General features: G+C 37.8%; 1 protein-coding gene across 3 annotated transcripts; it reads right to left on the bottom strand.

The window, feature by feature from the left end:
* Positions 1-501: 501 nt before the first annotated feature.
* On the bottom strand, positions 502-12,561 carry edrf1 (erythroid differentiation regulatory factor 1). Of its 3 annotated transcripts, none has more exons than XM_052530574.1 (25): positions 12,148-12,561; positions 11,549-11,751; positions 10,715-10,781; positions 9,925-10,050; positions 9,599-9,723; positions 9,371-9,521; positions 9,196-9,282; positions 8,992-9,119; positions 8,552-8,663; positions 8,315-8,462; positions 8,110-8,221; positions 7,902-8,013; positions 7,564-7,821; positions 7,286-7,357; positions 6,292-6,439; positions 6,007-6,198; positions 5,267-5,467; positions 4,899-5,120; positions 4,575-4,801; positions 3,129-3,287; positions 2,881-3,030; positions 2,638-2,791; positions 2,444-2,559; positions 1,498-1,670; positions 502-1,134 (listed from the first exon to the last, which is right to left on the bottom strand). In XM_052530574.1, the coding sequence occupies exons 1-25, from the start codon at positions 12,244-12,246 to the stop codon at positions 966-968; spliced, it is 3,711 nt and encodes a 1,236-aa protein (XP_052386534.1). In that variant the 5' UTR covers positions 12,247-12,561; the 3' UTR covers positions 502-965. The 3 variants fall into 3 exon arrangements, with proteins under 3 accessions (XP_052386534.1, XP_052386533.1, XP_052386532.1); XM_052530573.1 differs by having other exon boundaries at positions 502-1,131; positions 9,196-9,288; XM_052530572.1 differs by having other exon boundaries at positions 9,196-9,288.
* Between the last annotated feature and the right edge of the window lie 197 nt (positions 12,562-12,758).

The following is a 12,758-nucleotide window of genomic DNA, read 5'->3' on the forward strand; positions in this document are numbered from 1 at the left end:
AAGGTAACAGTCATTACGTTTTTTCAGTGATTTTTTTTAAAAATAAAAATCCCGTTTATGGTGATCCATTTCCCGTATAAGGTTATGGGGGGGGAATCGTTATTTTGCTTTATTCTCATTACCAGTAATCCCAATGAGGTTTACTGAATATATAATGTAGTACAATAAACAAACGAAATGAGTAACAGGTAACTAATTACTATTAATTAAGAAGACTCGAGCGTTGATACTCAGGCATTTCTTTTCCTTTCTTATTCAATGTGCGTTTACGAAGCAAATGTTATGAATTAATACTTTTAAGCATATAGTTTTGGATTGAATTTGGGGAAAACGTTACGTGCAATGCATTAAATTGCGCTGGATTTTAATCTAAATTGTACAGGATTATGCAGTTGCTTTCATTGCCTTAATAATAAGGCTGAAATACATGTCAGCGCATGTCATATAACTTTAAACTAGTGTTTAAGTTTTGAAGAAAAAAGCAAAACAAATACATGACAATTACTTTGAACAGTTTGAACTTTATTCAAGATTTAAAAGCCAAGCAATTACAAATGATCACAACACAGTATCTGTATAATCACCCCTGTTGCACTGACCTTTAAACATTATTGCACATTTCTATTGAAAACCTGCATTTGTTTTTATACAATTCACAAGCTTATTTATGCACCAGAAAGAGAAAAGCCTGTAAGGGTGGTTAAAAAAAACCCAAAGGTTCACATTTTGTACATCTTCTCTCATTAGCAATAAATATCTGCTATACAAACAACCGTAGAGTTTGGATTTATTACCATAATTATCAACCAAACTCTTGTAGGAAATCCAGCACAGTGTGAGTATAAGAAAGGCACTGCTGGTGAGGGTTGTGTTTTCATTTCCAAGTCACTTTCCAAAACTATCAAGATTGATTTTTAGACTCTAAACTGTTGCATGCTTGGCATTAATGATGTCACTTAGAAGTCTCAAGATGATGATGATCTTGCTTCATCACTTCCTGTTGGTGTTTTTAGCTGATCCAGCAGCTCCATGAAAAGGGAAACCCTCTGGATGAGCGGGACAGACTTTTCGGCCCGCAGGAAGCGAGAATATACGCTCTTGTAGATCTTCACCTGCTCCTCTTCTTTACCACTGCTTATGAAAACACAAAATCACCACATAATCAAAAACTATAATGACATTTGCTTCAATATGATTGGATATGTAACTAAAACCATTTAAAAAAAAGATAGGTGAAACCAATCAAACGTTAACATGAATTAAAAAATGAGGGGGAAAATTTTATTTTGATGTAAAAAAAAACAAACATTGCATTGCATTGACTCAAACACAACAAAATTACTGAAATTTAAATTAAAAAGAAAAATGTAAAACTAAAAACTGATTAAAAACATGAATATATACCAAAATAACACTGATCTGTAGCACAACCTGAGTTCATATGGAATAAGGTACTGAGGTATACAGCTGAAGTATGTATATTTTTGCTTCTCTCACCTGACTTTGCGTTTGCTTGCAGTGCTGAGTTTAATCAGTTGCAACAGCAGGAAGGAGAAACTGGGCTCAAAGATGCCGATTAACTTCACAACCTCTTCTGTGTCGAGCTCAGAGGAAGAAGAACTATCTGAGTGAAGCTCTTCAGGTTTGTCTGAGTCTTCTGGTGTCAACATCTGTCAACATTTAACAACACTGACCATTTAACAAAGAGAACAATGTATTTATAGAGAACAACTGCTTTTATTTTTTTTATTTTTTATAATTATTATTATAAATAATAATAATCATTCATATACTAATATTATTATAAGGCACTTTTGTCTATGGGACTTACAAATGAGAAATCATCATTGTTAATAAAATAATAATAATAAATAATAATAGTAATGATAATAAAAATTAACCTTTATATAATAAGCCTAATATAGTACACTTTTATCCAAGAGACTTATAAATGAGAAACAATGATTTACTATTATTATTAATAATTCATATAATAATATTAATATAAGACACTTTTGTCCAAGGGACTTACAAATGAGAAATCATTATTGTTGATAATAATAATGTGACTATGAATAATAAAAAACTAAATCTTAAACAAAAATAAAAGACACATAATATAAGACTGATGATGATAAAGATTATTGATAATACAAAAATACTAATATAATAATCATTACAGGTTAATGCAAGGGGATTTACAAATGAATTATTATTAATATTACTAATAATAGAAATGATAATAAATATTAATTCTTATATAATAATCTTAATATATTACACTTTTATCCAAGGTTATCCAAACTTATAAATGAGAAATAATAATTATTATTATTATAATTAATGATTAACAATCTTAATTAAATAATCTTAATATAAGACACTTATCCAGGGATTTATAAACTATATTATTATTATTATTATTATATGTCTGTGTATATACCTTCTCCTGTTGCTCCAGCAGCTCTTTATGAATGAGTTTGAAAGCGTGACGTGTTTCACACATGATCTCTAGCGCTCCCGTCAGAGTTTTCAGTTTCACAGCACTGCTGTTCTGACCTGGAAAACACAACAAAACATCCGATAAGAGGTTTACTCGTGTCCCATCGAAGTCTCCCAGCAGTGTGCGTTTCTCACCTGCCATGGTGAATTCAGCGAAGGCCACTCTCTCCAGAAGCGTGCGGAGCAGCTCGCACGGGGCGTCACTCAGACTAATGAAGAGCCGCACAGCCTTACTGTAATGCTGCTCTGCCTGAACTCTGTGCTGCTTACGGACACTCTCGTCTCCAACCTGACAGAGAGAAACGAGACCCATGTGGGAACATGTTAGATAAAGGTAAAAAGATAAAGGTGTAGAGATGCACGTGTTTGATGCTGTACCTGGTTGCGGTAGCAGCTGTGGTACATTGAAGCCAGTCTGTGGTGGATAGTGGCTGCTCTGTACTGGTAGAGCGGCTGGCGAGCGGACTCCGTCTGCAGGTCGCAGTATCTCAGGGACTTCATCATTGTCTCTGTAACTTCCCTTTCGATCTGAAACACGGTACGCTCATGTCAAGTGGAGTTCATCATTTCCGCAGTCTGTACAGACAGAATAAAGTGTGTGTGTGTGTGTGTGTGTGTGTGTGTACCTGCTGCTGTGCTTTACGGGACAGTGGCGCGTAGTCCTGGAGGAGTGTGGCTAATGTGAAATAGGTTGTAGAGAGTTCCCAGTTAACAGAGTCCCAGACGGCTGAGTGACTCTCCCGACAGCCCAGAGACTTCAGCGCCCGCTGATAGTAATCTATCGCCTATTGATGGAGAGAGAGAGAGGGAGAGAGAGAGAGAGAGAGAGAGGGAGAGAGGGAGAGAGAGAGAGGGAGGGGGAGAGAGAGAGAGAGAGAGAGAGAGAGAGAGAGAGAGAGAGAGAGAGAGAGAGAGAGAGAGACTGCTACTGTGAAGCAGCTACAATGACAAGGACCTTCTTTCTGGTCTTATTATAGATTAGGTATTTTACACAAATTAATTTAGAAGACACTTTTATCCAAGTAAGATAAAAATGAGAAATAACTGCAAATACTTCTACTACTTATATTATTAATACTAAATTATTACTAAACAATCTTAAAATAATAATCTTAATATAAGACAGTGGTATCCACTTTGTATTCGACTACAAGAATAATTATAATAAATATTATTATTTATGATTATTGTTACTATTAATAATAATAATAATAAAATAATAATTTTACATTTGCAGATGGCTAAAAATTAGATATGTTTCTTATGATTATTATTATTATTAATAATAATAATAATCTTAATATAAGACACTTGTATCTGCTTTTCCATCTACAAGAGAACAATAATAATTTGTATTATATTTATAATAATGAATTTATATATATATATATATATATATATATATATATATATATATATATATATATATATACACACACACATGATGTATATGATTTAATTTAATAATACTTATAATTTAATAAATAATAATTATTATTATTTCCCATTTGCAGATGGATAAAAAAGTAGATAAAATGTCTTAATTTACATATGTATTATAATATTTATTAGAATAATTATTATTATATTAACACAATAATTAGATAATATAATTTCCCCAACAATCTTAATACAAGCTGCTTATCCATGGAATATATAAATGAGAATTTATTATTATTATTATAAAAAATATATTAATGATCTTTATATGATAATCTTATCCATGGATACTATCCATGGCTGCTTGCCTGTGCTGGCTTACCTCCTCCCTCCACCCCCCCACTCCCCTCCCCTGTTGCAAGTTGTGTGTTTTTCATGCTGTATTTCTTATGTGCTTTTGTTGCTGAGGTGTTTTTCCTGTTCCCACACTGTACTCCCAAAGGAGCATAGTCTGGGGGCTGTTTTTTTTTCTCCTCCCCTCCCTCATGTTATGCTGTATTTCTTCCCGCACTGTACTGTATTTCGTTGCCTTGTACCTCACATGTTCAATGGCAATAAAGTTGAATCTAATCGAATCTAACCTAATCTAACAATAATGACACTTCATGTCCAAGACTGTAGGTGAGACTAACCTTGTTGTAGTAGAGGGTCTCTTCCGGTGAGAACTCGCCACGGCTGTGCTCTGATGTCGTGACGCAGTGAGCCTGAGCACAGATACGCATGAGTCGACCGATGTTACACAGCAGCAGGGCTGTGTTCACGGAGTCTGAAATCGCATTGAAATCCTGCATGCCCTTCTCAAAACATGAGAAACTCTTCTTCCACAGCTCCTGCTCGGCCACGCACACGCTCCTGCGCACTGGACACAGAAAAAGCTATACCTCACAAACAACTCTCAAACTGTTTGTCAAATGATTTGATAAACCACGTCTTATAGAAACCCAAGAAGCCCTCACCTCCTTGTTTCTCCGCCTGCATGGCCGCGGCCTGGTTCATATAGAAGACGCCCATCTCGTTGCGGATGTTACCGAGCCGTTTCAGAACTTGACCCAGTTGCTCCTGTTCCTGGTCCTTCAGAACTCCTGAGGTCAAAAGGTCATGGGCGGCCTCGTAACACTTGCTGCTGACGATCAACTGGTACTCTGGGTCTAAGGCCAGATCAGTGGCCATGCTAAAGGCTGAGAGAGGAAAAAAAGTGTCAATATATAAGACAATGTCTCTTCGACGAGTTTTAGTATCCAATTCATCTCCTAAGAGCAGTGAAATCTCATCAAACCATTTTATGATCACTTCAGTAAAAGAGTGTGTGATCAAGCACTTAGACCTTGGCAGGAGCTCTCGCGGTGCAGGCAGTGGAGGATCTCCTGGTCATCTTTAGTCTGGTAGTTGTATTCCTCCAGATACGCTGCTCTGTTTGAGGCATTCTGGGCCAACATGAGCTGAACATCTCCACACAGAGATAGACACTGGCAGTGGAACAGAAGCACCTGTGGGTGGAGACCGCCATTTATGGAGCAATACGCATCTATAGGAAGAGAGAGAAAGCACATAACGTTCAAGTTTGTACAGATTAGCTCCAAATAAGATGCTTAATTAAGATTCTCTAATATATATATTTTTAAATTACTGGTTTAATACAAACATGCACATGTGTAGAATATTCACTACTCTTCAAAAGTTTGAGGTTGTTGTTTAAAAGATGTTTAAAAGTTCCTGAGAGAATTCGCTTATGCTCACCAAAGCTTCTAAGAACATTAATATTGTGAAATATTATTACAATTTGAAATAACTGTTTTCTATTTGAATGCATTTTAAAATAAATTTTATTCCTGTGATGCAAAGCTGAATTTTCAGCATCATTACTCCATTCTTCGGTGTCACATGATCCTTCAGAAATCATTCTAATGTGCTGATTTGCTACTTAAGAAACAATTCTCATTATCAATGTTGAAAACAGTTGTGCTGCTTCATATTTTGTTAATTTCTGTAAAAAATCATACTGACCCCAAACTTTTGAACAGCACTGCATGTCTTTTCTGACAACACTGAGCTGCTTGCTCTTACCGTGGCACTGCAGAGACAGTTTGATATAGCGCAGGGCCCGTCCGTACTTCAGCAGGTTGGTTGCAGCATCTGACAAAACATAGTATGCTTTTGACGCTTTCAGGAACAGCTGCAGTTTCATGCGGTGCTGCCATGTGCCAGGTAACATCCCAGAGCGTGTCGGCACCTTCAGCTCCTCGTTACACGGACCCACTGTGAATCCCAAGATGAAGAGGAACACCGTAAATGATCAAACAGTGGAAGAGAAATCAGTTTCTGAGGGACTGAATGGATAGGATGACTGACCTCTGTCCAGCAGCAGAGCGATCTCTTGCTCCACATCTCTGGCTCCGTTCTGACTCCGCTCCTCATATTTTAGAGGGATAGGTGTGCTGGGGTCAGCTGCTGGAAGATCACTCTCTTTCTTTATGCTGCTCTCCACCGCTTTTAAACCCTACACACACAGGTGAAGTTTTGCTTTAGTGTTTTTAAAGGGATGGATTGATGGATGGATGGACAAGACAGAATAATGGATGGATGGATGGATGGATGGACAGACAAAAGAACGATGGATGGATTGACGAATGGAGGGATTGACGATTGGACAAGATGGAACAGAAGATGGATGGAAGAATGGATGGATAAGATAGAATGATGGATAGATGGATAAGATAGAATGATGAATGCATGGATGAAAGTATGGATGAAAGAATGGATAGATGAATGGATGGATGAGATAGAACAGTGGATGGATGGAAGAATGGCTGGATAAGATAGAATGATGATAGATGGATAAGATAGAACGATGAATGCGTGGATGGATGGATGGATGGATGGATGGATGGATGAGAGATAGAATGGTGGACGGATGGATGGATGGATGGATGGACAAGATGGAATGGCGGTTGGATGGAAAAATGAATGGATAAGATAGAACTATTAATGGATGGAGGAATGGATGGACAAATAGACAGATGGATGGATGGATCGATGGATGGAAAGACTGATAGATAGAAGGTGCTTGACTACAATTATGGTTGGTAAACAAAGAATGCTTATTTCACAGTCCACAGAACAAACTAAGAAAAACAATGCACTTGAACAATAATTCAATTCAAGTTTATTTGTATAGCGCTTTTTACGATACAAACCATTACAGAAAATCAAGTTTCTATAATATATGTCAGTTTATGTGCATATGGCAGACATTTTCGGAAAAATTGATAGAAGATGTAGTCAACCAGACGATGAACACTATAATACAATAATATCAAAACAAATAGTAATCTTGTTCTCTTACCTTCAGAACGTAGCTGAGAACCAGTCGGCACTTCTCCTCCTTGTCTTGTGACACCGGAAATGCACAGTTAGGCTGGAAGGCAACATAATGCTTTTAATATTATACACTGGTAACATAACAATGTAGATTTATTGTGCAAATTCATGCATTGTGGAAAAAAGTACATTTACAAACATCCAAATAGACCATTGTATCTTCTACTATACATCAGGCAGCATATATTCAATAACATTTATGTGCAATAAAAAAAAAAATCAATCTTTAACTCGATCTCGTACTCTGATCTGATGTGTGCTCTTGTATTTCTCTGGAACTGACAGCTCCCCGACAGACTTGATGATGGCCACAGCTTTGGAGTCATCCTGTGGCTCAGAGGAGGTGCTGTATGAGCTCTCGTCTTCCTCTTCCTCCTCCTCTTCATCGCTGTAGCTGTCTTCAGATCCCCCGCCCCTCAGTGACTCCCCGTTCCCCTCGTCCTCACTCACGTCATCCAGCTGAAACAGCTCTGCCAGCATGTAGTGAGCAGAAGCGATGATCTAGAGCAGCAAACAAGAAGGAAACATCAGAAATCATGCATCAGCTCAGGAAATCAAACCAATGTAATAAAGCTACTCACCTGTGGATGGCGCTCCTCATCCAGCAGTTTAATACAGTTGAGCAACAGCGTTCTGATGATCCCATAGTTCTTCCTGTTTTGGCTCTTCTTTAGAATCATGTTGCTGGCCACTCTGTCATGCAAAACATCAAATAGATTTGTTTCTAATGCTAACTGGGAAACTCAGGCAACAGAATATGAGAAAGGTAGTTATGAATGTGAATCATACTTGTAGAGAAGCACTGCTACAGGAAGTGTGAAGGGATTCTGGCATTTCTCCTCCGCCGCCTCCTCACACAGAGTAGTGAGGTCATACAGCTTCACGATGTCACTTCCACTAGCTAGATGAACAAAACAGACAGACATAAGTGATTTAAGAAGTGACTTTAGATGAAACAGTTTAAAAAGCAAACTAAAGAGCGTCATCCGCCCACCTTTGAAGAGCCAGTACGTGTGTCCTTCTTTGGTACAGTTGGATTTCAGGAATGACAGGATATTCTGTGCGATGTCTTTCACAACCCGCGTCGAGAACGTGGAGTTCTCCAAATCCGGGATGTCCTCCGTCTTGATCATTTCATATTTCTGCAAATGAGATGAGAGTTATAAGGAATTTGAATATTATAGTACATCAACGCGTACAAACCTATTAAATAATCACCAAATGGTCTTACCTGCACAATGCCATTGACGTGAAAGCACATGACCAGCTCCGGTACGTTACACATCAAATTATCCAGCCAGTAATCAATTCCTGTGAGAACGTTGATTGGTTTGTTGTTGTCTCTGTTAAGAAAAAAAAGTGTAGTATTTAAAATAAATATCTATGGGTTATTTATAGTAGAGTACAGAATATGCATTGCCATTCAAAAGTTTGGAAATATAGATTTTAATTATCAATGCTGAAAACAGTTGTGATGCTTTATAATTTTTGTGGAAACTGATAAACAAAAAAAAACGTACTGGTTTCTTTGAGGAATAGTAAGTAACAGCATTATTTAGATTTTTATTTTTTTTTGGTAATACTATATATGTCACTTTAGATCAATATATGCATTCTTGTTGCATTCATAACCAGATAAATATATATATCCAAATAATGTACAGCTCTAACCTGAGTCGTAGACTGACTGCTGGGTATCGACCGCCTCCAAAAATGGGCATATTAGATCCCACAAGCATGTGGATGTCCTCAAATGTCCATAGAATATTCCGGACAAAGTCGTTCCTCAAATCCTGAGACTGTCACAAAGATAACAAAATACAAATACGCTTGTATTGTGATGTACAGTGTGGTTCTGTTTTATAATGGAATTACCTGACTGTTTTCTCCTTCATTGAACAATGTGGGCAGATTCTGCTCTTTGGGAACTGAAGACACGTGACCTAAAGCGTATGTGTCCACCTGCTCCTGAGAAAGATGAGTGGACAAGATGATTCAGCGTTTTAAAAACACTGAGAGCACATGACGGTAGAGGAACGGCTGGACGCACCTCCTTGGGTATCGCAGACTCCTCCGCTTCAGTGGTGGAATTGTTGAAGGTGGCAGGCCAAGACGGCCCTTCAGCCGCCGTCCCACAATCCTCCTCTGCCGCCTGCTCTGTATCTGACGGCACGGGCACTGCAGTCCCATCACTGTTAATACTGAAACACAGGAGAGTATGGTGAATGATGAAATCTGTGCCGCCATGGGATGAAAATCATGTAAAGTCAATTCTCACCTGTAATACAGAAACTTTGAGAGGATTGCCTTCTCGTTCCAGTGTTCTTTGCTTTTCTTCTTTCTTTGCCACTTTTGGTCAATGAGACGCTGGTAAAACTCCTTCAACCATGTCCAGTCACCAGTCTACAGGGCAGTCGCAATGTTAGGATAATGCTTTATAATGGCATAAACACTCCTTTCATACATAAAAATACTCTGAACAGCCTAAATAAAGGTTTTCCTGCTATGTAATTCAGTATTTTGTTTGTAGGTTTGGGGAATAGCCACTAGAAGGTTAAATGGAGATGCATTATGGGTTCCTTAACAAAATACAAAACCGGGTACCTGTGACGACCTCATGAATAGTTCCTGAATGTCCAGTTCATCTAGCAGCAGCGTGCTGCCGACTCTGTGAACAGCCATGCTGACATGAGACTTACTGTAGGGGATCTTCAGCAGCTTCTTGATGTTCTGTTTAAATGGAGAATAAACAAGAAAGTAATAAATAAACCATTCCAATGTAAGCCCCCGGCTTCATAGACGAGACTTAAGACTAGTCCCAGACTAAAATGCATGTCTTGGCTGCTTTACCTGAAAGAAACTTAAAATATGTCTGTGCCATTGTACTGTCTGAATGTGCACACTTAATCGAAGCCCTGTCTGTGAAACCAGTCTCTTAGCAAGCAAGCAATTATTTGACTTAAAAATCAGTCAGAACAGTAATATTGTGAAATATCATTACAACTTAATATATCTGTTTTCTACATTAATTTATTATCATTACTCCAGTCGCCAGTGTCACATGATCCTTCAAATATCATTCTAATATGAATGACATTTCTTCTTATTATTATCATCAATGTTGAAAACAGCTGTGCTGCTTAATATTAACAAAAGAACAGCATTTACTGTTTGATGTCTTTACTGTCACTTTTGAACAATTCAATACTTCTTTGCTAAATAATGGTATTATTATTATTTTTTATGATGTAAATGTAAATATAATGTTCACTTATATAATAATTTCTCTTTTACTAAAATATATGACAGCAGAGTGCCGTGATCAGCCGATCAGAACCAAGTATTCTAGAAAGCCATTTGATTTTAATTATTTGTCACAAAACAACAGACCCACCTCTGAATCAGAAACAACATCAACATCATCCCCTATAGAATCGATGAAGTCGTACGCCATCCCAAAACTAAAGTGCACAAAAACACAAGAATACATGGAAAGATCAGCTTCACTGCCATCTAAATATGTACATTTACATTAAAGGGTTAGTTCACCCAGAAATGAAAATGATGTCATTAATGACTCAACCTCATGTCGTTCCAAACCCGTGAGCATTGTCTTCTCTTCCAGGTCTGTTGTGAGTGCGTTCACAAGTGACGTGTTCTCCGGTGCGCCCAATAACAAAGATAACACGTCAGCAGCGTCACTGCAGTGTTGTAAACGCGCTCAAAACAGACCCGGAAGAGAAGACAATGCTGAATAAAGTCGTAGTTTTTGCTATTTTTGGGCCAAAATGTATTTTCGATGCTTCAAAATATTCTAACTGACACTCTGATGTCTCATGGACTACTTTTATGATGTTTCTCTTACCTTTCTGGACATGGACAGTAGACCGTACACACAGCTTCAATGGAGGGACAGAGAGCTCTCAGACTAAATCTGAAATATCTTAAACTGTGTTCTGAAGATGAACCGAGGTCTTACGGGTTTGACATGAGAGTGAGTTATTAATGACAGAATTTTCATTTTTGGGTCAACTAACCCTTTAAACGCAATGTAAAATGTAATACATTTGAAATGTAATACAGGAAACCTCAGATTAAACGTAAAGTGAGCTTTTTCCTGAAGCTCAAGCAGTAGATGCCAAGGTCATGGGTTTGATTACCAAGGAAAGCCAAGGAAATGGAACACAAGTCACTCTACATAAATATGAATGTGAAATAATAGAGATACCTGGAGAAGGGTTTGCTTTTCCTGCTGGATCCGAGTACGGTGGTCCCGGCAGTGCCCAGCTGAGTATTTTCCCGCAGCCAGTTTGCTGGGGGCAGCTTGAGGTCAGTCTTCTCCTGTAGTAACGCATATGTGGAGGACGGCGGAGCGGCCGAGTACTTCACCACCGCACGACTCTTCACTTCATTGTTGCCCAGACAAATAACCTAAAATCACAAATATTTTGTCACCATCAACATTCAGATTGTAGAACAAAACCCAGCCACATTTCAGTTCCAGTGTGCCAGTATTCGGTTATGCGATATATCATGGTAATGAATATGCACGATATTGTTATACCGTGATTATAAATAAATACAGTGAATTATTATATATTACAAATTATTCCGAATTTGGAATGCATTTTAAGTATACTATTCCCATCAACTGGTCAAAATGCACAACACTGCTGTATGCTGCTTAAAAGAGTGTGCTCTGATGTAGACAAGCACGCGTAAGAAGCACATGAGGAACAAAATGTTATTCTGGCATATGCCTAATACAAAGCAACATAAACACATGATTGGTGCATCAGTTCAGTGTGAAATGCTGCGGTATCAGACCTGTTTGTTGTCTTCAGATGCTGTGTTGCTCTGATCCTCCTCATGTTTGGGATCTGAATCGGTCTTCTTATCCTGAGAGCTCATATTCACCACATTCATCCATCCAGAAGCTCAAGGAAACGACGTTCAAAACACACAATCACTGACTCCTTTACTTACAGACCGTGACTGATCGTACATCTGTTATTCTGACGTTACACGGCAGACCATGTTGCTTTCTTTCCATTACATTTTTCGCCGTTATATCTTAAACATCGATATGTGTGTCACATGCAGAGATATGTCAGAACACTCGATGACTCTTAGATGACTAAAAATGATTAAAACCCAACGCTGTTCTCTGATGAAAGTCTATAAAGCCTGTCAGTGATCACTCCAAACTTACTGTATCTCTCACCCGGAAGAACACGTGACGTCAGCGGCGCTTCTTTCTAGAAAGGAGTGAAAAAATTTTGAAATGCTCTAAAAGTTTTACAGTGTTTTTTCTTATTATAATACTACTTATACTTTTAAACACATTAATATATATGTTACACTTTAAAATATATGGGTTATATAATGGAATAAATATCCACAACCGTCGATTTATATTAGAATGATATTAGATTTAT

The sequence above is a fragment of the Carassius gibelio genome, chromosome A17 (assembly GCF_023724105.1).
Source record: "Carassius gibelio isolate Cgi1373 ecotype wild population from Czech Republic chromosome A17, carGib1.2-hapl.c, whole genome shotgun sequence".
Taxonomy (NCBI): Eukaryota; Metazoa; Chordata; class Actinopteri; order Cypriniformes; family Cyprinidae; genus Carassius; species Carassius gibelio.